This window comes from Pelodiscus sinensis, chromosome 24 (genome assembly GCF_052426305.1).
Source record: "Pelodiscus sinensis isolate ZL-2025 chromosome 24, ASM5242630v1, whole genome shotgun sequence".
Classification (NCBI taxonomy): Eukaryota; Metazoa; Chordata; order Testudines; family Trionychidae; genus Pelodiscus; species Pelodiscus sinensis.
In genome coordinates, this window is record NC_143075.1 from 9,447,806 (window position 1) to 9,475,391 (window position 27,586).

The 27,586-nt window shown below is 49.6% G+C and overlaps 1 protein-coding gene across 2 annotated transcripts in view; it reads left to right on the forward strand.

Moving 5' to 3' along the window:
* The window catches only part of DVL1 (dishevelled segment polarity protein 1), a 225,404-nt gene that overhangs the window by 111,709 nt on the left and 86,109 nt on the right, over positions 1 to 27,586 (forward strand). For both annotated transcript variants that reach the window (XM_075906879.2, XM_075906880.2), the window contains exon 3: positions 23,958 to 24,079. In XM_075906879.2, the coding sequence (XP_075762994.2) occupies positions 23,958 to 24,079 (122 nt within the window). The remainder of the gene's footprint in view (positions 1 to 23,957; positions 24,080 to 27,586) is intronic.

Genomic DNA, 27,586 nt, shown 5'->3' on the forward strand with positions numbered 1-27,586 from the left:
CCTGCTAATAAGTGCTAAATGTGACGGTGATGAGGTTAGCGCTGCACCACCTTTCTGTCACTTTTGGCGGTGTTGATACTTATAAGGCCAAGAGGCAGGGGATAGCTCAATGGTTTGAGCATTGGCCTGCTAAACCCAGGGTTGTGAGTTCAGTCCTTGAGAGGGGGGCCCTTTAGGGATCTAGGGTAAATCTGTCAGGGATGATACTAGGTCCTGCTGTGAATGCAGGGGACTGGACTTGATGAGCTTTCAAGGTCCCTTCTGGTTCTATGAGATAGGTATATCTCCATATATTATTATTTCTTATTTTATCTGAGCTAATGATAATGAAATCAGGGAAGGGGTAATTTCTCATCTGGATATTTGTGTCTGTGGCTATTTCCCCAGGCCAGACAATGCTCCTTTCTTGGTTGGTGGTTTCAGTTTTCCAGGAAGCACATTAGCTTTGTCTGCTCTTCCCTAGGTGAAATGAGATGAATCAGATGAGGGAACAGAAGTCTTGACTGTCCTTAGCACTCAGCCCTGGGCTCTTAATGCAGGGTTGTGGGGAAACCAAATCGGTAAGGGTAGTGGGTGCATTAGTTTTGCACAGATCAAAAAACACAAGCAGGTGGATGCCCTACATCCGTGGTCCTCAACCTTTTGGGGCTGCTGCGCGTCCGGGGGCGGGGCCACGCCTGCACCGCACGCTCAGGGCCACACCTGCACCATGCGCCTGGGGCTGGCGCCATGCCTGCGCTTCGTGCCTGGAGCCTGGGGTGCACAAATGGCTTGGGCCTGCTCTGGTCACTCGCCGGGCGCACATAAATGCCCTGGCAGCCGCCAAGGCGCCCGCGGGCACTGCGTTGGGGACCACTGCCCTACATCAGCTGTTCCAGACCAATCCTTCTGCAACTAAACGGAAAGCAGTGGGCACTGGTTGGTGCAGGCGATGTAAACTGGTAACTGCTTCAAAAGACTGAAAACCACCCGGCATCAATAAGCTTGTCTCTCTACGTTTCTGCGCCTACCCTGTAGGCTAGGGTTTAGTTTGCAGCGCCTCTTCCCCACGCTTTACGACACCCTTTTGTGGACCATGTTGTTGACAAGCGCTGCAGTGGCTTGTGCCGAACTATCCACTGAAACATCTGTGCCTGACCTGCATTACTAATTGCAAATTACTTTTTGTGCACTATCACCCATAACATTGCAATGCTCCTCTGCCTCGCCTTGCCGCTAATTATTGGAGGAGGTTTATGTTAATCTTACTGTAAATTAATTGTTCACAGTTTGGAGCCCTTTTATATCCCAGTCACTTGAACTGAAGAGATAATTGCATCCATGCATTTCAGACCTAGCCTAGATACAGCCTTCTCCTTTGGAAGAAGTATGTTTTCTCAGCGTGTGCTACTCCAGTAACTGGCTTCCCACGTGATGGATTTCAGCTGCCTTTGTTCCCTTGCTGTTTAAATGATGTGTTTGCCTATATCTAGAGTTGGAAGGATTCTTTTTTTTTATTGGTAAATGTCAATTGCAGCACACACATTCTCTCTCTTTGATGGAAATTTACAGCTAGGCAAAGGAAGAAAAATGCTGCTTGCAAACTTGTTAGTATTTGATTTAAGAACATTTAGCTTTATATATGGTGACATCTGATGCTGACCATTTTGAGTTTTAATAGTTAAAGGCCAGCTGCTCAACCATTCTGAATCTGTTTCTGCTATTGTTAAATTGTCTGATTTTTTCCCCCTCTATAATGTTCCACAACTGTGAAAGTTGTAACTGATAAAATTAAAATAAAATGTGTACAGCCCACCTTATTGCTCCAATGTGAAAATTTAAACCAATGCCAATAGAAACCAAATGCTTAAAAATAAATGTCAGTTTCACCTATTGAAATTATGTTTTTAAAAATTGTACTCTGCCAAACCTAAGTACAGCAAACGGGCTTGATTCTCTCACCGAGTTAGTTCTGAGAACAGGGCTCTTCGACTGTAATTCTTCTGTGTGTATATACATTCCACATCCTGGCAGGATGTGTCAACACCGGAGCATTCGGCAGACATGGTATAGCTTAGCAGTCCCCTCCTATCTTCCTCCAGAGGCTGGTGCCGTAATTACTGACACTTTGAAGTTAAAAGACGACTGACATTTAGAAAGTTCTGAGTTTCGTCTCTTTTTAATAACATTTGAATCATTATATTTGTCATAGGCAGGAGCTTTGATCTTGGTGTCACATGCTAGACTGGTTTCCACAGGCGATATCTTTAAAAAGAGACTCCCTAACCCTTCAGCTGTTGCTTGTTTCCACTAGCTTTGGAGTTACGTTCATTTATACCCGCGAGTGGTAAGTGACAATCGCTGCTTCTGATTGGCTAGCAATTGTGTGCCTCTTATTATCTCTGTTGCGCCGCCTCTTCCATCCTTACCGTAGCCTGCTTGTTTGCCTCCTCCACTTGTTCCATAATATGGGGCTCTTTCAGTCTGTAAGGGCATGTCTACACTAAGGAATTATTTTGAAAAAACTAAATTTTAAATAACTCCCGAAATAACATCGCAATAGCGTGTCCACATACGGGGAAGCCTCTAAATACGTCCGAGGCAGGCTCAATTATTGTGGATGCGCTAGATCGACTTAGAGCCCCAGGAAGCACTGGGGAGTAATGACTTTGAATTACTCTGGGGAGTAGTTATTTGGAAATAGCAGCAGTGGCACATCCACACTACCGCTATTTTGAAATAACTATTTCAAAATTAGCGTTATTCCCCGAGGAAAGCAGGAGCACAAATTTTGAAATAACCAGCTTGTTACTTTGAAAGAATGGATTTGGTAATGTGGACGCTCTGATTATAATTTCAAAATGGGGGTGGGGGTTATTTGGAAATAGCCCTGGTCTATGCGAGGGAGTTAAGTGATTTGGCTCTGTCACTTTTACTCTAGCTTTGTAAGCCACCTGGTTGGCCTTCAGGCATTATCCCAGGCTAAGTGTTACTATTTAATCGCATGCCAGTCTTTCATCTGCACAAAGACATCATAAGACAGACCCTGCCCTGAAGAGCTTCCAGTCTAAATGAACATGTCCGACCAAGGGACCCAATCTCTGTTGCATACCCTCTGGGGCACCGAGGGGTGGAGCAACTTGCCCAGAGTCGATCAATGGTAGGGGTGGGAGTCAAACTCTTGAATCTCAGGATACTTGCCTCAAGCCTCAGCCCATCTTCATGACAGAATCTGTGGCCACTGAATGAAATGGCAGATACAGAGCAGAGGCCAGGAGACTGGTTTGATTTTATGACGCGAGATCTTTCTGCTTTAGGCCTCAGACCAAAGCTCTGAGTAGATTCCTCCCTTCCCCCCTTACAAGAGCCACAAGGGAGCAGGTGGGCGAGGGAATAGCTTTCCCTGCAGATCATGATGGTGCGGGATTGGCAGAACAGCATGATAAACAGGGCAGGGGTGTGCAAGAACGTAAAGCCGGATTCTACCCTCTCACTGATTTTGCATGGCTGCTGGTCCCTCGTGTCCTGTATGGACACGAGAGGAGAATCAGGCCTTTAGGCCAAGAGCGCCATTTCAGGAGAGTGGGTTGGGGTGGGGGGGACCAGCATGCGTACTGGGATGCCGTTTGCTTTTCTTCCCGTTCCCACGATGATCAGGGAGCGAGGGGAAAGTACTTCGATTCCGTGAATTACTCCTCTGCCCTCTCCCTTCCCCAGACAGGAGTGAGAGGCGTGCGCAGAAGCCATGCGCTTTCCCTTCGCTCCCTGACATTGAGAGGAATGGGATGAAAAGCAAGACACATCCTGGTGCACCCAGCTGCTGCCCCCACCCCCCCAACCCGCTCTCTGGGAATGGTGCCCTTGCTTTAGGAGGGGTCAGAAGGTTCCCCCAAAGGCTGGGAATGGAAGTGGGGCAGGCAACCCTGCTTCCTCTCCAACGCTGCCGGGCGCTGCGCTGTTGACACGTCATGGCTCTGTTTTAAAATAAGTAAAAAAAAGATTCATATCGGTGGACTGATTTTTTTTCAAACAAACAACAACCCCCCATGGAGATAAGGAAAATGAGGGCGGCTCCCTCCCCTCAAGAACTCATTGTTGCTTGTTGAATTTGCTGAGCTGCAGTGGGTTGTGCTTGCGTGTGGTTTGTGTGTTGTCACCGGGCTGGGCAGTGCTGCTGCTGTGTGGTCTAAGAGCTTGCGCCGTGGAGCCGGCTCCTCATTGAGTGCTCGGTTGGAATCATTGTCCCAAACTAACGGTCGGTGTAAATCTTGGATTCATTGGCGCTGCCTTGACTTTGAGGCTTATCGAGGATCGGGACCGTTGTTTATACCGACCTTCCCTTCTCGTTAGCCCAGTGTTTCAGTTCCGCTTTAGGCAGCCCTGGGCACAGAGAACTGGCTTCCCCCTCTTCCTTTAGCTTCGGCCAAGGGTAGTAAATCTTGTCTTCGTACTGGTTCTGTGCTTGCTAAATCCCAGGAGGCCGGCTACTGGTATTTCAGGCTGTTGTAACTGGTGGTTGAGGTTCCCCCATCCTGCCTGAGGGCCCGATCTTGCAAAAGGTCCCACCTGGACAGAGTTTTGACTTGACTTGAATGCAGCCCCAAAGGGTACAGGGGTTCTCCCAGGCAGATTCAGCTGCAGAATTGGAGCCTTAAAGAAGGGCCTCCATGTTGGTCTGTGGTTCCTGGGCGGGTGCTCTGATCTGCTACTGCAAGCCCCAGTCTTGTGGAGTCAGACTGAATGTGAGTGAACAGGAGGCCGTTCATCTGTCATGAGGACATTGGCAGCTTGCAAGGCAATGACAGTAACATGACAGAGGATACTTTAGAACAGAAGAACGGCCGTACTGGGTCAGACCAAAGGGCCATCCAGCCCAGTATCCCATCTGCCGACAGTGTCCGTTGACAGGTGCCCCAGAGGGACTGAACAGAACAGGTAATGATCAAGCGAGCTCTCTCCTGCCATCCATCTCCACCCTTTGACAAACAGAGGCCAGGGACACCATTCCTTACCCATCCTGGCTAACAGCCATTAATGGACTTAACCTCCGTGAATTTATCTAGTTCTCTTTTAAACCCTGTTTTAGGCCTAGCCTGCACAACCTCCTCAGGGAAGGAGTTCCACAGGTTGACTATGCACTGTATGAAGAAGAACTTCCTTTTGTTTTAAACCATTTAAATTAATGCCCATTAATTTCATTTGGTGGCCCCTAGTTCTTATATTATGGGAACAAGTAAATAACTTTTCCTCATTCACTTTCTCCACACCACTCATGAACTTATAGACCTCTATCATATCCCCCTTAGTCTCCTCTTTTCCAATCTGAAAAGTCCTAGTCTCTTTAATCTCTCCTTATATGGGACCTGTTCCAAACCCCTAATCGTTTTAGTAATTTGAGATGAGAAGACCACATCTATACGCAGTATTCAAGATGTGGGCGTACCATGGATTTATATAAGGGCAATAAGATATTCTACTTTCTTCGATAGGATAACAAGCCTTATGGACTAGGGGGAAGTGATAGATGTGGTATGCCTAGACTTTAGGAAAGGATTTGATACAGTCTTACATGACCTTCTTACCAATAAATTAGGGAAATGCAGCGTAGATGGAGTTACTGCAAGGTGGATGCATAACTGGTTAGATAATCCTTCTTAGAGAGTAATCATCAACAGTTCACAGTCATGCTGACAGGGCATAACAAGTGAGGTTCCACAGGGATCAGGTTGGGGACCGGTTCTATTCAATATCTCCATTGATTTTGGTAATGGCATAGAGAGTACACTTATAAAGTTTGTGGATGATACCAAGCTAGGAGGAGTTGCAAATAGGGATGTGAATGGTTAACCAGTTAATTGGTAACCTTCATCCTTAATGAGTGAGGCTTACCAGTTAACCATTGAGGGCTGCTCCTGTCCCACAGGGCCTGCCGTGGGCAAAGGGCACTCTAGCCTGGATGGAGTAGGCCTGGTCCATGTGTCCCCTCTCCCCGCGCTTGCACTGTTTAATTGGTTAAACGGTTGATCACAATGTTTAACCAGTTAACTAATTAAATGGGATTTTACATCCCTAGTTTGCAAGTGCTTTGGAGGATAGGGTTAGAACTCAAAATGATTTGGACAAACTGGAGAAATGGTCTGAGGTAAATGGGATGAAGTTCAATAAAGACAAGTGCAAAGTACTGCACTTAAGGAGGAATAATCAATTTCACACGTACAGAATGGAAAGTGACTGTCTAGGAAGGAGTACTGCAGAAAGGGATCTAAGGGTATGTCTACACTACCCTCCTAGTTCGAACTAGGAGGGTAATGTATGCATACCGCACTTGCTAATGAAGCCCGGGATTTGAATTTCCCGGGCTTCATTAGCATAAGCGGGGGGCCGCCATTTTTAAATCCCTGCTGCTTCGAACCCCGTGCAGCGCGGCTACACGGGGCTCGAACTAGGTAGTTCGGACTAGGGTGCCTATTCCGAACTACCGGTACACCTCGTTTCACGAGGAGTAACGGTAGTTCGGAATAGGAACCTAGTCCGAACTACCTAGTTCGAGCCCCGTGTAGCCGCGCTGCACGGGGTTCGAAGCAGCGGGGATTTAAAAATGGCGGCTCCCCGCTTATGCTAATGAAGCCCGGGAAATTCAAATCCCGGGCTTCATTAGCAAGTGCGGTATGCATACATTACCCTCCTAGTTCGAACTAGGAGGGTAGTGTAGACATACCCTAAGGGCCATAGTGGACCGCCGCAAGCTAAATATGAGTCAGCAGTGTGACATTTGCAAAAAAGCAAACATGATTCTGGGATGCATTAACAGGACTGTTGTGAGTAAGACACAAGTAGTCATTCTTCCGCTCTACTCTACACTGATTAGGCTTCAACTGGAGTATTGTGTCTAGTCTGGGCATCATATTTTAGGAAAAATTTAGAGAAGGTCCAGAGAAGAGCAACAAAAATGATTAAAGGCCTAGAAAGCATGAGGGAAGACTGAAAGCATTAGATTTGTTTAGTTTGAAAAAGAGAAGACTGAGGGGACATGACAACAGTCTTCAAGTATCTAAAAAGTTGTTACAAGGAGGAGTGAGAAAAATTATTCTCCATAACCTCTCATGAGAAGACCTGAAGCAATCGGCTTAAATTGCAGCAAGGGAGCTTTAGGTTGAACATTAGAAAAAACTTCCTAAGTGTCAGGGTGGTTAAGCACTGGAATAAGTCGCTTAGGGAGTTTGTGGAATCTCCGTCACTGGAAATATTTAAGAGCCGGTTAGATAAACACCTGTCAAGGATGATCTAGACCAGGAATACTCAACACGCAGCCCGCGGCCCATTTGTTTGTGGTGCGGTTTGGGTTTACACAGGGCTCAACGCATGGCCCATGGGGGGGATCCTTTGAAAAAGGCTGCCACTGGGAACATGCTCCACAACAGTGAGGAGTCTCCCAAGCGGGGTGAGCACTGAAAGATGCAAGCGAATGGGCTGGCTGGAACAGACAGGGTGTCGGCATTTCTAGCCCCCAGTTAGGAGGTACTGGGAGTGCCAGGGCATTGTGGGAAGTGCTTTGTATTCATGACTGTCAGTGTGAAAGAAGCAATTTATGTATATTTGCATATATATTTGCATGTCTATGCAACCACACTTCAGTTGCGGCCCTCAGCATGTGCTGTGAGTATCACTGTGGCCCCTGGGGCTTCCAAAGTTGAGTACCCCGATCTAGATGATGCTTGGTCCTGCTGTGAGTGCAGGGGACTGGACTTGATGACCTCTCGAGGTCCCTTCCAGTTTTAGCGTTGTATTGGTTCATTTCATCCAGGTGCAGAATAAATTTTGTTCGGTGCACAAGCACATCTGCAAATGTGCACCACCAGCATAAATACAGGCTACTGTCTGGAGGCATTTTGCTAATCAACTGGGCAGCATTGGAATCTCTTCTGGGTGGCCGCCCAAGTGCTCGGCTTTACAGGAAATGTTGTGGAGCCTGATTCAAAGTCCACTGAAATTGATAGGAGCTTTGCTGCTGACTTCAATGGTCTTTGGATTAGCATCCTTGGGTGGGGGGGCCGTTTCTTTACTGGACTGATAGGAAGGAAGGGTCAATATTTAGCTGTGATGCTAAGAAAATACATCCTGTGTATGTTGCTCTTGTGAACCTGTTCTCTGGGGCTCTGCGGCAGGCTGTGGTGAGGGTGTTTCAGTGTATTTTGCCTTCCTTCAGTGTTCTAATGTAAACCCTGCTGTGACTTGTCAGAGTATCTGAGGGTAAAGTGCGACCTTCTCCTTTGGTGAGCTAACTCCCAAATCAACTTTCTTTGTTTCACAACATGACTTTAAATTGGCGCCTGCTTTGGGGAAGGTGCTTCTTAATCAGTGTAACATGCATGGTGCACCCTTTGGAAATTCAAAATAGACATAGGCAAACTCTCATCCCACACTTCCCAAGCTCAAATGGATTGCAAACAGCTTTGCTTCCCACTCGGTGTATCTGAGCGGAGGTTTGAAAGGGGTTATAAAGATGTTTTGAAGCTCGGAAGTTACATGAAGAAGAACATGTGATGCTTGTTAATATCTATATCCCAGTGTGCTAGCAAGAGCAATTATTCAAATACTCATATCTGTTTCTAGACTCCCCATTCCCTCCATTCAGAAAAATCTTATGGTATTCCGCCAGGGATTTGTGCAACTCACGGCAAAGATATTCCAAAGTGGCCAGTGCCCAAGTTGACACTGTAGAAGGAATTCTTGATAGAAATGTAGCCATGTTAGTCTGGTGTAGCTGAAATAAAAAACAGGACTATGTAGTACTATAAAGACTAACAAGATCAGAAAGTCTTAGTACTGGCTCTCTGGAAATCAGGCTTGAAAGGTGCACCAAATCAGTAGGAATTTCTGAAATTCTTGACGTGTATGTTTTAGGTCAGTTAGACTCTGTCCAGCTGGGACACAAGATTCCTAGCTTGTGTTGATGTACTAATTCCACTCAAGCCAATGGGTTAAAAATAACAAAGTGTAGACTGGACAATACAAACAGTGACCTTGGTTAGCTACTTAAGTATGAACCAACTCAGACCTTCTTGGTTCCTGCACCGGTGGCTAGCCCAAGCTGCCGTGTGGCTACGCTAGTATTTCCTGCATGCCAGCCCAAAGAGCGCTAGCATGGGTACATCTAAGTGCACTGGGAATCCCATCTCAAATGCGGATGCAGTGTGAGTGTGCAGCAAGTGGGGGTGTAAAGCTGCGGTGTAGGTGGTTCCTGTTCCCGTGCGTTCGCAGTTGCCTGGAGTGACTTCCCCTACTCCTGTGTCAAAACAGTAGCTCAAAGTGAGCCAGGGACTTTCAATGGGCGGGAGCAGCACCCTGAAAAACAGTCTGCTAGTGCTGTGTATCGGCGGGGGAGCCGTGTCCGCCTGTATCCGCAAAACCGACGAGGAGTCCGGTGACCCCTTGCAGACTAAGCGATTGATTTGGGCAGCAGCTTGCATGGGTTAAAAACCCTACTTGGTCAGATGCCTGGAGTGGTGCCTGCTTCTGTCATTTGCAGTCCAGGCATCTGACCAAGTGGGGTTGTGCCCACACAAGTTTGTGCCCAAATCAATCAGCCAATAAACTTGCCGAGCCCCTGGGCAAGGTGAGGCAGGGCTGGCTCCGTGCTTCTGGACGGGGCGGAGCCAGGGCAGACAGCCCTCAGCTCTGCCCAGACCGTGCCCTCCTCCTCAGTGGAGTGTGCCGCCCAGAGCTCGGGAGGTGATTTAAAGGATCCAGGACCTCAGTCGCTGTCGCAGCCACGATGACTGGGACCCCAGGGCTCCTTTGAATCCCCGGGCGCCGGGACACTTGTCCCTTTGCACTCCCTGCCAGTAGGCCTGGCCCAAATAAATCTGTTAGTCTTTAAGGTGCCTCAGGACTCCTTGTTTGTGCACCTCAGATTTACATCCCAGGTCATTCTTCTAGACCTGACCTAAGTTTTAATTCAGGGGTGGGGAAACCTAAGGCCTGGGGGCCGGACGTGGCCCCTGACTTGCCTAAATCCAGCCCTCGAGGCTCAGTGCTCCCTCCGCCCAGCATTGGGGAACCTGCATGGGGCTGGAGCACACAATCTACAAGGCCGGGCCCCCTTGTGAGGGAAATGTGGGGAGAGTCTTTCTCTGTCTGTCAGGGGCCACGTCAGTGAAGGTTGGGGGGGCTTTTTGGGGGGGGGTTGCTTTACACTTGTGTGTGGCCCCCGACTGATTTTTCCCCGCCCCTGTTTTAATTGTATGCAGCCCAGTTCCTCTGTTGCCAGAAATGGCTCACTTGATCCGGAGGCCTGCAAAACCCTTAAACATGAGTCCTTTGACTCCCGAAGATCGTTCCCTTTGGTGTGACCTCTGCCATGGGCAAAGTTATCTGTGGGCTCCGGTGTGTACAGGATGGGGACCTTGCTGGATTTTGGCTGTGGAAAATCCACTGGTTGGTAGGGGCGGGTGGGGAGAGACCGCCCCACACGCCCTGCTAGCGTTGCTGCAGCTGCTCCTGCAGTATTTCCACAGCTTGGCCAGGGATGGTGGGGACTGGCCCAGAACTGGCTGGTGGGTAGCTAGTTCCGAACTGGCCGAGGGTTCTCTGCCAGCAGTCCCCCCCCCCCCCCATTCCCGCTGGACTGCACTCAGTGCTGTGTGACATCAGAGAACGATTGGCTGAGTGACAGGTTTGTGACAGATCCCCTTTCTGATTGGCTCTCGGTGATGTCATACCCAGGTCTCTCTGGGCCTGGAGTAGCTAGGTGCCAATAGAAAACGCTTGGTCCGTGGCTCTAACTGCAGAGTCACACAGCTTGGTGTGGCACAGGGCTGCACACGGGGCCTGGAAGTGTTCTGCAATCTGTCGCTAAGGGCCTGTGTCTCTTCGTGCATAATTGAGGCAGCGGATGCTTAAATAATCCAAATAAGCAGCTTCCAGCTGATTGCAATTAGTAAAAAGAAATTACAGCCGGACCTTTCTCTTCCCCTGTCGGAATGCACGCTCACAGACTCCCCTGCTGTGTGCAACGGGGCTGAATGTCAAACCCCTTTGGCTGGGAGAAATATTCTGGGTCTGGTCTGCTCTATGGGGCAGGGATCTCTAGCACTGCCTGGATTTTTGGAAAAGCTCGGGGTACGGGGTGTGTGCTGTGCCAGAACCCCTTAGAAATCTGGCCATTCGTGCCAAAGGGGGAGCTCTGAGGACTTCCAAAATTGATCCCTTTGTGTGGGTGTGGAGCCTTTGCAAATCAGTCCCAGCCTTCTTTGTGTCTGGCCTTGTTTCGGTTCAGACCCCAGATGCCCCCCAGTTCCTACGTTTGCTCTCTCCATGCGCTTGGCACGTTCTCTCTGCAGCTGTTTGCCAGACCACCTCTTCCCATGCAAGCTCATCTGAAAATCTCGCAGCTGCTGCTTTGCCTCTGGGGAGCTAGTTACAAGAATTCCAAACAACAATTAGACCCCTAATTCAAGGGAGTGATTTAAGGGGTAGACACGCCTCTCCAAGTAACCGCACGATCACGTCCCGTCTGTCCTCTCCCCTATGCTTTCGGACCGGACCCTCCTCTTGTGACCTACCTTCAGTTTAGAACTGAGAGGTACAGGGATTGTATCCAGCCTGGATGTTAAAATCAAGGACAAGAGAAGAGTTAAAGGCAGCTCCTCGCTCCTTCCTATCCCGCAGGCAGACGAAGGTGCCATCGTGGCGGACAGAGCCAGGGTTAGGCAGAAATATCAGGAGCTTAGTTTTGACTCTTTCCTCCTAGATATCAGGCCCCAGGTGTGAAACAGACATGGGGGCGTAGGGTGAACAAGGCCATTTTCCCACGGATGAAAGCCAATGGTCCTGCCTTCTCTGACGTGCCTCGCACAACGAGGCCTGAGGTGACCCCTAAGGCTGTGAACGCTGAAACTCAGCTTTTTTCCGGTCGCTTTAGAGACTCGTTATCGTCCGTTTCCCTTTGCCATATGTCAAAGGAGGTGCAGGGCTGAGGCATCCTAGGGCGATAGTCTGGCTTATTAGACCCCGTCAGCAGCATATTGACTTGAGCGCCTCCAAAGGCGGGGACTTGAGGGCCTTTTAGAGCTTTCCCAGACTTCAGACGAGTGTTTTCTTAAACTAGAAGAGCCCTAGAAGCAAGCCTGAAAGGCCAGCTATTTTGCAGACCATCTGGAGTAAGAGCTGAGGGTGGGAGGGGAGGGGAGGAAGGCATGATTGTTAGTGCTCTGGCCACCATGTAGGACTATGTGGTCTTTGCACCAAGGATCTCTTGAACAGGCCACGTTGTGGATGCGGAGGGCTGAGCCGAACCCTACCAAGGGCAATGGAGGCAGAGACGGTGGCTGCAAGGGGCATAAAGAGGGTCTAGAACGTATGGACGCATGTTTTCATCCGCCCCTCGAGGCTGCCAACCCATGAGGTGCGTAGGAGACTCAGCGCTGAACACTGGCCCAGGCCGAAACCTTGACCTCTGGATTTTGAGCCCCCCATGTGTTGGGATTTGGGTTCTACCCAGTATAAACAGGGGCCAGGAGCAACAAACCAGAACCTGCCCTGAGTCTGGATGGGACACGCTCCTCATGGTTTGGGGCTGTTCAGATCCCAGCGTTTGGGCACCCCCCTGCCATTCAGTCATGCGCGGAGAGGGCGAAGGCCAGTAGAAACAGCTGACTTACACTAGCCTCCCGTCTGTCCCCTGAACTCATGGAAGTCTAGTGTCGTGGGACTATTGCACATGGATTAAAGCAGCAGTTTTCCAACTTTTTTTTTCTCATGATCCCGTTGAAGGAAATTGTTGATGCCGCAACCCAACCTCATTTGACTGGAGTGTGGGCTCCGGGGTGGGGCTGAGGATGGAGCTTTGGGGTGCAGGAGAGGGCTCTGGCTTGGGGAGGGGTCAGGGCTAGGGCAGAAGGGGCTCCTGGTCAGCAGTGCAGCAAGGGTGCTAAGGCACAGACCATGCTGCCCCCAGAAGCAGCCAGCAGCAGGTTCCCAACCAATGGGAGTGCTGGGTCAGTGCGCAGAGCCCTGTGCACTCCCCTTCCCGCCCCTCCTCCCCCACACACACAGGAGCTGGGGCTGTTGCCAGCCACTTCTGGGGCGCAGCACAGTCTGCGGTGCCAGGATATGGAGGAAGCCGCCTTAGCATCCCTGCTGGTCACCTGATCCCCCTGCAGCAAAAAGACCCAGCGCCCGACATTCCACCACCCAGCACTGGTTTGAAAATGACTGGATTAGCCCCATCGATGCAGCATTTGGTTCAGTTCAGATCTAAAATAGTGTGGGTTGGACCTCCTGGTCTGGCACCCTCAGGACCTGACTGGTCCTGAATGAGGGAGTTTGCTGGACCAGGAGAGGTCAGTTCTGGCCCCTCTGCTGCCAACCCCCGGGCTCTCCTGGGTTCGCCCCCTGGGTGCCAGCCCCTTCCAGGCTCTCTGTCCCCATGCCACTGACCCAGCTCAGCTCCCGGCCCCCCAACCCCTCTGCCGCCGGGCTCCCAGCCAGCCTCTGCTCCCAGCTGCCAGGGCTTGCTGGTCCAGCAACATCCGTGGTACTGCCAGACTATGGATGTTTCTTGACCAGATAGACCAGACTAGAGAGGTTCAACCTGTATTGAAACTGAAGGGGAAGTTTAAAGAGGCAGGGAGTTGTTACTCCATCTGGAATTTGCTCAGGACACCTGGTCTTACAACCCGCACACCGGATCTTAAATAGCAGTGGCAGGTGCTTGGCATTTGTCATCCAGTTCCTAGGAGCCTGATCCAGAGCCCAAGGAGGGATTGCCGACAGCATCACTCGCTACCTCCCAGTGATAAGTGTTTGCAGGGTTGGGGGCCGCGCGTTACCTGTTGAATCATCGCAGTTAGCGGAGTAGCCTGGGTTTCTTAGGGCAGTCTCCCATCCCAGGCACGAAAGTAAATCCTGGGTCCCTCATCTCTGTCAGCTCCCTGCATGGAGCCCTGAGCCTCTGACTGGGTGAGGTTGATTAATCAGCTGCAGGGCGGGGCTGCCGCGCAGCTTCGAGGGAACGCTGGTCCCTGGTACCTTGGATTGGACTCCTTCCAGCTGGATGGTTGTATCCCTTTGCCAGATCAGTGGCCCCACCGGCCACGCTCCTGGGCAGTGGTTCTCAACCTGTACCCATCAGGTGTATTGATTTGTCCGGCAGACCGCCCCCCCCAAACTTCATCTCTCTCAAAATCAACGTGCTTGTACAATCGGACCTAAAAATACAACCGTGTCACAGCCCGCTGGTACTGCAAAACGGCTCCCTTCCTCATCTTACCATGTAATTTTAACATCAATCAATGGGCATAGAATTATTGTACTTACCTTTGTGTCTAGTACGCAGAGCACCATAAACAAGTCACTCTTTGTATGAAATCATAGTTTGTACTGACTGGGCTTGTGCTTTTTATGTTGCCTTTGTAAAACTAGGCCAGTATCGAGATGAGTTTGATGTACCCCAGCAGATCTCTGTGTACCTCTGGTTGAGAGCCACTGCTCCTGGGGAGAACGGGCCACATTCCTGGGGCTTGGCCTTTGGCAGCCAACAGAGTAATGCTTTCCCACAAAATAACATCTGCCTGCCCCTCACAAGATGTGATATGTTATGATGTCTGCAGAAATCCTAACAGCTCTTCCTAATTAGGTATTTGTGTGTCCTCTATTATTGCCCTCCCTCCTTATCCTCAAGGGAGGGAGATACCGAGAGCTCCCACATTACACACCGCAAAGATGACAGCCGTGGTCCCTCTAACCTTTTCCGTCCTTGTGTGGAATAATTTTTATGCATACCAAGGCATGTGCACGTGCATGTGCACTACCAGTAGAAACAAAAACCCAGCAGTGGGCGCTCTGCTCATGGAGGCATTGGAAGCTCTCCTGAGCAGCCGCACAAGCGCCCAGCTCACAGGGAACCCGGGCTGAGAGAGTTAAATAGGATTTCTAATGAATGGCGTGTTTGGGTTTTCAGTCCAGTGAGGTCAGTAACTGTTGATGCAAAGTAAAGTGCACTTGGAATGAGCAAACGGTGCTGCAGACACCGCCACCCAACCAGCCCTCGTGGCCTGGTGTCCTCAGTGGTGGGCTAGCTTAACAATTCACTTCCTCCATCCCATGCCATGTGCTAGGCATGAAATTCCGTTGTGAGCAGTGTTTCTGTAAGATGAGCGCTTGGGCGGCCGCCCGCTAGAGACTGAATGCCACTCACCCGAGTAGCAGAGCACCCACAGCCTCCCACAGCGGGCAGCATGTGTTTTGATTGGTGGTGCACGTCTGCACAGGCCTTGGTGCACATAAAATTTATTCTGCACACGTAAAAATTAGAGGGAACATTGGCTGTGAGGCAGATGTTCTTTGTGTTACAGTAGCCAACGTTGTGCGAGGCACAGTACAAACTCCTAGCAAGAGAGAGCCCCTGCCCTATAGAGTCTAATAGTCTAAAATAGCATGACAAAGGGCGGAAGGGGAAACCGAGGCACAGGGCAATAAGGTGACTTGCTCAAGGTCACACAGAAGGTCAGTGGCTTCTCTGGGAATAGCACTGTGGGATTCCCATACCAATGTGCGATTCATTTCTGACTCCAAATGGGACCTTAGGACTTATGTGCATTTGAGTGGTCAGCTGAGGATATACTGATCAGTTTGCACTACCTGACCCACCTCTGAGGCAGTGCACCTGAAGTGCCACCCTGAGCCAGTTTTAGGTTTTTCCTAGTGCCTGTGTCAGGCTTTCAGGCCAGGATAGCTGGCTGGTGCAGGGGGGTGCCTCCCCCCAAGCGTTTGATTGGATCCAGTTTTAACCCTGTAAAGCATCGGCGTCCCGTTGATCTCTGCCTCTAGCCCGCCAATTAAATCACTTTCGCCTCTGGCTGCCTGGTGCATTTTAATTGGTGGAAGGACATTACGATCGATTCACCGTACTAGCGAAGAGAAGAGCCGACGCGAGAGAGACCAGGTCATGGCCAGAAAATTGCATGATGGGCCAAATTCGCCCTGGCATAATGGAGTAGCTCTGTTGACTTAATTAGAAACACGCTCAGGATCAATCAGCTGTGTGAGATCCGAGCTCTCCCTTCTGGAGGTCCTTTTCGGATGTCTAGAACACAACACAACGGGCGAGACTTCCATCTGTGTTAAAGACCACATGGGATAGCACCCTAGACGCTTGCTAAGCAGCACTGTATTAACCTGCGCCCTCGGAGCCTGTCACCGACGATCACTTGTGCTGCTGCAAATCAGAACTGACTCTGTGAAGTCAGTGGGGATACTCCAGCATTAATGATGGGAGAAGAGAATCCATCCCTTTCTATAGCTCTCACAGAAAGGCCGAGCTCTCCCTGTCTCTCAACAAAGATTTAATAGCAGGTGCTCGGGTAAGATCTTAGCCATGTAAGGATTGCATGAAACAGATTTTAAGTTAACTAAACATAAAGTGAAGCAACAATTATAAATGGCTACATATTTATTAATCTTCTCCCTTCCCCTCGTGAAATAGGCACAAGATGCTTAGGGTCTGTTTTAGCCACCACTGAAATGCAGCTCTCTCTGGGGTGGAACACAGCAGCTATTTCACAGCCCATAGGAACGCTGTGTAACTGCACACAGCATAGCTGCCCCATAAGGCACGAAATGAAGCAGGATGCTGTATCCATGCAAAACTGCAGAGGGAATTTGCTGAGCAAAATGTAATTATCAGAGTTGGAATTAGGCCAGGACACTTGGGTTAACAACTGCGCTTTTGTGGAAAGATTTTGAGACTCCTACAATGCCCCAAAGACAATACCACCTTCTCTTCAAAAAGGCCTAGGATTGGATCCCTTTACGCTACCCTCTAGATCCCTAGGAGAAAGGGATGGGATTTATCTCCCAACAAAGCTGATCAGATATTTAGCTCTCTGCCTGGCGCCGTTCATTGTTGGAAGAAATGGTGAAACGTTAGTGAACTTTATGAAGGACAGAGAACAGACTTCCCTGCACCCCGTGCGTGACACGAGCCCTTTGCTCAATCCCAGAGTGCAGGTGCAGCAAACAGAGTAACTGCTCCCACAGTGCTTCAGAATTCCTCCTCCTTGCGCTAGCATGACACAGAGATCTCCAGACAGAGTGGGGCAGCAGCTGCTTTCTTAGCCCTGGTCTATACTGGGAAGTTATTTCGAAATAGTCCCCCTCATTTCTAAATAATATGCGGAGCGTCCACCCTACCAAGCCCATGATTTTGAACTAACGGGCTGGTTATTTTAAAATCTGTACCCCTGCATTCGTCGGGGAATAACGCTGATTTCGAAACTGTTATTTCGGGAGCTATTATTTCGAATGTAGTTATTTTGAAATCATTTCCTAGTGTAGACATGCCTTTAGTGTGCACTGGGGTGCAAGAGGTTAATCGGTTAACCAATAAGCTAATGTTTATCTCTTACCATTAATGATTAAACTCCGCATAGGGCTGCTGGGAGACCTTTGTGGGGCTGGGGACCGGCAGTCGGAAGGAAGCCCCATGGGGCTGATCACTGGCAGCCCTGCATTAACTGGGTAACAGATCGAATTTCTGTCCATTACACAGTTAATATTTGTATTCATTTTTGTACACGTATCATTGAATGGCCCCAGCCAGGTGCTGTACATGTGTGATTTTTTTTTTCCGATTCTGCTCCATTTGACCCCTTTGGAACATCCTTAATCCAGAGCCTTCACCTTAATCCAGATGCCCTGGGGTGGGCTTCCTTTCCTGCAGTAGCACAGCAAATATTTTCCTGAAGCTTGTTGCTCCTCTTCTCATTAATTAATTCCCAGCCATCAGATTGTGGGATGACACTTGATTTCCAGTGCTCACACACCTGGCTGCCTAGGAGCGAAGGATGATCGATTCGGTGCAAGGCAGAGCCTGCCCCACCTTCTGTCAGCTGGCGCTGATCTGGACGGCAAATGATTTTGATTTAATGACTAAACTGCTCCAAGGCCTTTCTAAAGTCAGGTTCTCCAGCAGGTCCCAGATCCGTGGGGGCTTTTCTGAAGCCCATTTAAACTATCTCGCTCCCGGCTCCTGTCAGGTGCCAGATTTGGGGGATTTCCTGGCACTTCCAATGTCCTCGGCGTTTCACCTCCTCCCTTCTCCTCCCCAAGGCTGGGCCATCCACAATCCTCTTTCAAACCTGACAAACAGCAGCATTTTGCCTCCTGGCATTGCAGGGCTAAGCCCTTCCCTTGAGCAAGCCAAATGCTTCGCACTGAGCCTGGCACAAGGCTTTCAGCGCATTCACATGTTGGGTGTCACAAGACCCAGGGAGGTGGCGGTCTCTTCGTTTGACACACACATTGTGTCACACAGGGTCGCCCTTACCCGTATGCAGCTGCGTAGGGCACCTGAAAATTTGGGGCACCGCTGGGTCTTAATGTCCAGCCACCCGCCTCTTCTATCCCTGTTCCCTAGCTGCTGCAGCAAGGTGAGCCTCCTTCCAGAGAGGATCTAGTTAACGTAAAAGAGAAAAGCCTGCCAGAGCTATTAGCCGGACCTGTGAAAGAGCCATTCCAGTAGCTATGTAGCAGGTACATCCTGTCAGTTTCTGTCATTAGTTGACAGGACCTTAGTTTAAAATTTGCTTTAAAAATACTAGGGGGATTTGCCCCTGCTCGCTGTGCTCACCAACCCCCCTCTCACGGGGGGGGGGCAACCCCAGCTCTCCTCCCCACCCCACCCCCAGCCACCGGGGAGGGCTGGGTTGTGATTGTGCCAGCCTGGGCCTCTCTCCTCCTCCCCCCGCCAGCCCAGGTCCCTTAGTGTGTTGCTGCAGATTATAAAATCACATCTTTAAAAAAAAATCTCTTGCATCCTCACTGTGGTGGGGGATAGGGGTACCCGTTTAATAGTACTGCGTAGGGCCCCCTAAATCCTGAGGACATCCCTGGTGTCCCACAGAGTAGGTCACTTGTCCAGTGTGTCTCAGCAAATCCGCGGCAGAGCTTGGACTAGTATCCAGGCGTTCTGGTTCTCAGCTCGGTGCTCTAGACGCTGGATTGGAGTGGGCAAAGGGCCCTCCACAGGTCGGATCCGTCCCACGGCTGCCCTGCCACTCCCCCAATCAGGGCCTGGGGGCAGGGGAGTGCACCAAGTCTCCTTGCCCCCGCAAGAGCACGTGGCGGCTAGAGAGACACGCCAGTTGTTTTAAAACAGCCGCATTTCTCTCTAGCTGCTGCGTGCCTTTGGCAGGGGGTGGGGCGTGCGCGAAGTCTCTTGCGTTCTGTTCCCTGCCCTGCCTGAGGAACGGGGCTGCCTTCTGTTGGCCCTTCTCTGTGCTCTCATGGGAATTGACTTTCCGTTGACAACTGACATCCTAAAGATTTTCCTTGCAGGGTTTGCAAGGTGCCCAGCGGAGATACCGTAAATCAATAGCGCGAGCTCATCCAGGCAGCATTTCCAGTCACATTCAGCAAGCTCTGGTGGAAGGATGGAATGAGCCACTTTGTGAGCCCCCTTCCACCTCTAAGGGGTGGCAACATGGTCTAATGGTCAGTGTGCAGGAATCGGGAGCTCCTCAGTTCCATCCCATCTTGCCAGACTATCTCTGTGACCGGGGGCAAATCCACTGAGGCACCATGCCTCAGTTTCCCCACGTGTAAAATGAGGCGAATGATCTCCCTCCTACCACCCAGGGTTACGGAGAGGCGAAGTAAGCTGAGAAAAGCAGGTGTGGATTTGTTTCTGTGCCTTCTGTGTGGGCAGAACACTACCTGGCCACCGGGTCTGGGACTATCCAAGCCACTAAGGGAGCTGGGAACTCGGATCCTATTGAACGCCAATGGGAAATGGGTGCGTAACCCCTTTGGCCCTTTGAAGGTGCTAGCCCAGGTGCACGGTGCCTAAAATAGAGCCAGTGTCTAACCTTGGGCAAAGCTGACAGCAGCTTTCAGCATGCACAGCAGAGCCCCACGCCGCTGTGCTACCTTGTTGACACAATTGTCACTGGGTAACCGACAGTCCCACCGGTGTCACGCTTCCTTTATTCTGGGAAGTGATTTGTCCCAGAGTCAGCTCATCTCATTCTCCTTATTTTCGGCCGGCACATCACCAGGGCAGGAGTTCCCGTCTGCAGCAAGGCTGGGCAAGGTTTTGTGTCTCCCCACTTCAAAGCAAACGGCACTAGACTGGCTTGAGTACCTCGGTCAGATTTGGGAGGGGGACGAGGCATGAGGAGTGGTCAGATCCCACATCTACATCTGATTTCTTTTTGCTGTCTTAATTCGTAGTCCTTGATTTGGTGCATGCAAACGTTCTTGTTTGCCGAGAGATTCCCCGAGGGACAGGCCTTGCTCAGAGATGCACCCACATCTCCATCATGGTGCCATGCCTTCCAGACACCTTCAGGGCACTAAACCAGTCGATTCCAGCCAGTATGTGATTTGGACTGCGCGTACTAGGTGTCACTTTCATATTTTCCCCTGGCGCACGCACTCTGGGTGATATATGAGTCTGATGAGGAGTATGGCTGGCTCTGGAGAACTGTTTTGTATTCACACTGTTCCTTTTTGTGTCCATCTGTCTCTTGCTTGCTTGTTTCTATGATCTAGTCCCCTTTGGGATGGTGCATTCCAGGGCTACTTGTTTTCCTTCCCCGCTCCCCCTTTGCACTGTATTAATTTAAGAATTGTATTAGGATTAGATTTGATAAATTAACCAGTTCTGGGCAAGGCCGTCTACGTTGTGTTTCGCTTTTATGTACAGTAACAAATGGAGAGAAATGGAGACTTTAGCCTCTCAGGGAGAGGTGGTAATCTGAGTCGGTATTAGTGCAGCTACTTAATTAAAAGGCTTCTTAATCGTGCTGTGTGAAGGGACTTGAGCAAGGGGATTTAGCTGGTTTAGGGGATTGGTAATCGGATATGGGCTCTTTCACCTTTAGGTGACTTGCTCAAGTAGAAGTTGTGGCCAGAAATTGTCGGCCTTTCATGTGGTCAGTGGCCCATGTGAAATAAATGGGCACGGTGCCATTTCAGGTTAATCAGACTTCCCTGTCACTAGACAAACCAGTCATGATGGAACGAGGCTGAAAGATGCCCCTCTCAGTCAAGGCATTGGGTAGGACGGGAGATCCTGGTTTAACTCCTGTTTCTGCCTCACTCTGACAAGTCACCTCATTGCCCTGTGCCTCAATTTCCCATTTTTCCAAGATGCTCTTCAGATTGCCTGTCTCCCATGCTGTGGGCTGTCTCTGTAGCCTGGAAGCTCTTTGGGGCAGGGGTTGTCTCTTGCTCTGTGTATGCGTACAGGGCCGAGCACAACAGGGTTCTGATCTCCTCCTTTCGGGCCTCAAAGCGGGAGCCCAATATAAATACAAGCCTGCAGCAGGAGGAGTTTGCACTGTTTCACTGTGAACAAAAAAGAAAAGTTTTCAAGGCTTTTTGCCTCTGCATTTTCTAACTCACCTGTAGAAGCTGGGATAGCGTGGGACAAAGGGCAAATTTTCCTACAGTAGTAATAATTAATACATAAATCTAATACATATTTAGAATCTTTGTTACTGTATAATATAACAAAAATATTGCTCCTGCTTTTGCTCCTTTCTCTTGGAAATAAAGTTGAAGCAAAACTGGACTCGTTAGTGTGAAAACCTCAAATGTCAGGAATTCATTTAAAAGCAACAAGTAGTCCTGTTGAAGTGGATTTCATGGGTTTTACCCGCGAAAGCTCATGATCCTCTATATTTTTTGTGAGTCTCTAAGGTGCCACAGGACCTCTGGTTGTTTTTAAAGTTACAGACTAACATGGCCACCCCTCTGAGGACTTAGTTTGGAAATAGAAACTGGGTCCAAACCACTTCTGGTTTGATTCTAACCCAACTTTGGCACCTTTTACCCAAGGGCCGCAAATCAATTGACAAACATTGATGAATTAAGTGAATCTCACAGCAGCCTTGTTTGCTGATGGGGGAAACTGAGGCACAGAGGAGTGACATGACTGGCTTAAGGCTGCACAGAATCCCCAGCAGAGCCAGGACAAAGCTTAGTGATGTCTTTAACCGAGGCTTTCTCCAGTGCTAGCAAACTGAGTAGCTTTACCTTCACCTGGCTCCACCCAAAAACAAACAAACAAAAAAACACTCTGGAAGAGGGGGGAGGTGTTCAGGGAATAGATGGAAAGACATTTGTCTTGAACACTTGGAGACCATGGAAATGCAGATAGACGCAAGGCAGTAGGGTAAATCAGATTTGTTAGTATCAGTCTCCAACCAACTTCATAGATCCTCCAATGTCCATCAGCATAAGCCTTTGAGGTAGGATCAGGAAAAACAGGGGAGCCCATTCCTTTAGCTCTAGTGTGCCTGTCACCCGATTGGCTTACTCTTAAAGATCCCAATTCTGCATGCGTGAAGACCCATGGGACTTTTCTCCACTGAGTTTGGTGGAGCAGGCCTGGACCGAATGCATCTTTCGTGTACCGGCCATCCTCACTATAAGTCCAAGAGGCGTTCCAAAAAACTTGGACATACAGTGAAACCACTTAAAGCTGGGATTTTTCTTCCCCACAGCCGACTTCCATTTGTGCAAATTGGGGTTTATTTGGTATGACTTAAGAGTGGGGAATAGGAGGACTTATAACGCATCACTTCCTACAAGCATCAACGATTTCAGTGTGGAACGGATGTATACCTGGGCGACTTATAGCAGGGATGCCCTGTAACCCTAATATCCCTGTTATCCATAAACACAAGGCTTCCTCATTAATGGCTGGTCCCGTGGATAGGACGTTGAAATAAGAAGTGGAAGCCTCGTGATTGTCCCTGGCAATGAGAACGGAATGCATGGCACGCCGCAGACGCACCGGGCAGCATCAAGCTGCCTTTTACTTGCAGTGAGAAGATGGATTGTTGTAGCTTTTCTTCAATTACCCATTTTCACAGGAGTGTTGTATGTAGAGGCCTTTGCATCCTTCCCCACTCACCTGATTGGCTGCCTGCCAGTAGCTTCTGTGAATGCAGATGTCTGTATCAAAGGGGTTTGGGACGCAGTTGTTGATAGAAACATTGTTTTGTAGAAGGGGAGGAGGCCTTATTGACTCAGGGAGCACAACCCTGCAAAGCGGGAACAAATCCAAGCCCAGAATCTTCAGGAATCCTCTGGATGTTTAAATGGACTGTAATTGGTTTCTCCCTCTGGCACTGTTGAGGAGAGGCCTTGTGTCTCTCTGGTACAAGGTTACAGAGGGAACATTGGCATGGGTCATGGAAATGGGCCTAAATCCCCAAAGTCAGACCGAACTCAGCATTTCAGGTCTGCCTCTTCAAGTTCACAGGTGTTCAAGGTGGAGATTTTTGTATAGAAAACAGGGCTAGCCGTAGAATTGGAGCTGGACTGTCCCAGGGTGTCTGTGTTACAAACCATGGCGGCATGCAGGCAACAGGAATCCAACCCTTAGTCCTCAGCACCTCACACATAAGCTCCTGCCCTGGGAGCTGATGGAGCAACTCCTTGCATTTTGGGCCATGTGATTTTTTTTTTTTTTTTTTTTTTTTTGCAACCTTTTATTTTCAGTGTGAACATGGGAGGTTCTGCAGTCCCCCAGTGCATTCCTTTGCCTGCATTTCCCAAGGGTCCCTGAAAACCTGCAAGGATTCCAGAGCTTTTAGTTTGGTCCAGGTGATCTCCTTAGGGTTGCAGATTTCTTTAGGGAAGTCAAATGATGCCACAGGGGCCTGTCAGACCTCACACCCTACCCCTCAAGGTCCGATGTCTGTCTTGCTTGGAGTCTGCTGAAGGTTTGTGGGTCTCACAAGGGCTGTGTACCTGTTCTGGTTTCCCATTTGGACCCCAAGAGATCTGGCTTTTGCAAACGGTGGGCAAAGACCCATCCAAATAGGATGCTAAACTGTTTTCTCTCCATTCTGATCTATCTAGACATTTGTAAGGTAGCTTTCAAGGGAGCCACTGAATATCTCAAATCGGGGCATAGAAACCTGTATGAGTATCTAACTCTCCATCTTTTTTCCCTGTTGCAGCTGGTCCTGGCTGAAAGCTCTCATTCTGACACAGGCTCCCAGTGCACTGAAAGCCACACGGACCTCCCTCCTCCCATCGAGAGAACGGGTGGCATCGGAGACTCGCGGCCTCCCTCATTTCAGTAAGGCCATGCTATTCTTGTTAATCAAGGGATGCAAAAGACTTGCCTGTCACCTCCCTCCTCCTCCTCTCTTCCCTTCCCCCAGGCTCTCAGCACCCTGTGTTTGGTGCGTCCCACCTTTTTATTTATTATTTTTACAACTCTGGGCTCATTAGAGCTGCGGAATAAAAGGAGGGACGGAAAGGAAAAAAAATTGATTATTCAAATGACATTAACATCCTATTGCTTGTCATTATGGAACCCACCTTGGTGGGAGAGAAGAGGAGGAATGTAAATGCTTTTTGTGGCATATAGATGACAACCGTTTATTACTGCATTCCATATAATTATGTAGCACACACAGGCAGCAGAGCATTATTATAAAGAGCAGCAATTTGCATAAGGAATAATGCTCCCCGCCCCCCATGCTGTCACTCTGCCTGTGTGTAACGCAATGTGCGTTGGTGGGCTAGCAGCCTTGTTACCCGCAGCTGTATGTACGGGGCCCAGTTGTGATCCGGACCACGGTATTTTGTACTGCTCGATTCCAGGGAATGGCAAGAATTTCCCCCAAAGAGTAGCTGTGCTGAAAAGCTGAAATTCTGCCTCATCATTTTAGATTTGGTCCTGAACTGAAACCCCAGACCTGCGCAGTCCTGAATTTGGTTTCTGAATTTTGCTGTTGGTTCCTTTCCCTGTAATCCAGTGACTCCGACTCCCAAACCCAGACCTAGAACTGCCTCCCTGTGCACTCATCCTTTGGGGGGGGTTGGACTCTGGATCTGAATTTTGGACCTCACCATTTGGCAATGGAGTGGATTCCTCTGTCATGTCTGATGTGTGTAGACGTGCTGGACTAGTTAAATGGACGGGAATGTGAAGTGATGTTTTCCTCAAGGTCAAGTTAGTACTAGCATCACAACTAAAAGGCAAAGTGCTGGACTCCCAGACCGTTCTAACCCCCATACCACACTACTTCCTGGAAGTGGGATCAGAGCCCAGGAGTTCTGACTCCTGTCCCCCTTGCTCTGACCACTAGACGATACTGCCTCCCTTCAGAAAAGCAGAAGCCGTCGGTCTCGAGTGCGGTCACTCCCAGGGTTAACCAGCTCAGAATTCAGCGCCGTTTCTCTCCCCAAATTAATCCGTCCTGCCTGATCAAGTGGACAACCTGCTGTGCAAAACCCTTGTGTTTGCCCGTTTATTCTCTGGGCTTCCAAGTCAGCTTCTCCTTGTGCCTATGTAGCACTTTAAAGACTAACAAGATGGTTTAATAGGTGATGAGCTTTCGTGGGCAAGAGCCACTTCCTCAGATCAGGTCTGGCCCACGAAAGCTCATCACCTATTAAACCATCTTCTTAGTCTTTAAAGTGCTACATAGTCTGATCTTGCTAAAACAAGATGGAGCCCCCCCCCCCCCCACCTACTCTCCCCTTTAATCCATTAATCAGCTAAACAAATGGTTAGCCAAGGAAACGGGATTTTGCATCCCTTAAAGAGGCTAAGCTTCCAGCTGCCTGCTGGAGGGGACAAGAAATACCAGGGAGACTGGCCTGGCCTGTGGTGCTTGCATGGGCTGTGCTGCCCTCTTGTGGCCAAGACGTGCGCTCTGCATGGGCGAGGAGCCTGCCCGGTTGCAGTCACATGACCTGCGGGCATAATAAGCTCTTTGTCTTCCCGACCTATATACAGAACTGTGGGCTGGGCTCTGGAGGGTTTAAATGGGATTTTCAAGCCCCCCCCCCCATCCAACACCAGGCGCAGGGTCGCTCGTGCCACACATCCCCTGGTGTTTTAAGGATGTCGTTTTATTCAGCACGGCTCTTCTCTGGTGCCCGCTGCCGCCAGTTGAATCCTTGGCACTTAGTCAATGCGGTGGCGTGCTTCCCTGGGAGGCAGAGGCTGATAGCCCCATTTTGCAGCTGGACATACTGAGGCACCACAAGGCGACATGGCTCCCAGGCTTGCGTTCTCCCTGCTATACAAGACTTGCTGCGGCTGCACACAGAGGTGTTTTGAACAGACAGCCCCGTGGAGAACTCAGGGGTGGAGGGACAATGCAAGTGTCTGGTTTCCTTGGGCCAGTGGAGCAAGGGCCTAATGAGGCTGCAGTGGGGTAGGCGGCTGTGGGAGTAGCTGAGGCAAGGGGAGCTGTTGAGTGTGTGGCCCATCACCGTGTACGTTTGCTTGCTCCTGCTGCCGGGAGAGCAGGTCCTTGCTGGGGCTGGCCTCAGGAGAGAGGGAGAGCATAGGCACTTTGGCCAGCCGCTGAAGAGATGAGCCTGGGGAGAAAGTGGTACGCTTGCTAGAAGTTGGTAGATGAATTGGTTTAAGTGTGAGCTAGCCCCTGGCTATATCCGAGTTCTTCCTCTGAAGTACCATAAGACAGTTCTGTGGCAGTTCAGTCACAATCTGTAACCAATATTTCCTCTAATCTTTTGCATCCCTGTGAGGAATTTTTCCAGCATTGTGTGGAATAAATTTTTCCATGTGCACCTAGACGTGCAAATGTGCACCACCAATAGCAACACAAAACCAAGCTGTGGGCACTCTGCTAATCATCTGGGCAGCATTTGAATCTCTCGTGAGCAGCCGCATGAGTGCATGGCTTACTGCTTGTAACTGACAGATCTCTGCACTCGCGCTTTGCTGGCTGGCCTGGGATTCCGCTTTCATCCCAGGCCAGTAGTCCTCTGCAAGGGGAAGGCCTTCAAGGGTGGAAATTGCTCCCTCTTGATACCCATGTCAGTTCCTCTTTTTCCACTTGACTCTATTTCATAGTCCTAGGTGTTAAGGCTGGTGGTGACTTATCTGATCCTCTTCTCTGACCACCTGCCTAGCAAAGTCCAGAAAACCTCACCCAGTGACCTCTGTCTCGGGTCCAAACTTCTGCTTAGCTAAAACAATCTTGGAGAAAGACACCCCACCTTGATTTCAAAAGCCTGCAAGTGCTGGAGAGCCCAACACACCCCATGGTAAATTGTCCCAGTGGATAATCATGCTCACTGCTAAGGGGCTGTGCCATGTTTCTGTTCTGAATTTGATAAGAGACTGCTTCCAGACACTTTTTGCTAGATTAAAGAGCCATCAGCTATCAGACATCTCTGCCCCACATAGCTACTTGTAAACAATAGGCATGAAAAAAGTGTAAAAATATCGTGAAACTGATCAAAATTGTATCAGTTACACGGGGCTGCAGGCAGCCAGCTCCTGGCCCACGCAGAACTTAAGCATTAACGGTAGCTAATAAGCACCAGTGTATCGGTTAGCTGGTTAAACTCTTACCCCCTACTAGACAGCAATAAAGTCACCTCCAGCTTTCGCTTGGATCAATGAAATAGACTGAGCTTTTGAAGCCGCTTGCAATAAGGGGCGTGTTCCAGATCTTGTCCCTCTTCTGGACTCTCTCTAATTTTTTAAAATTTTTCTTAGAGTGGACACAAGAACGGGATACAGTATTCCAGGAAAGGTCTTGCAAATGCCATAACTCTTCTCTGCCCACTCGTACTTGATATCCGCCTGCTTATA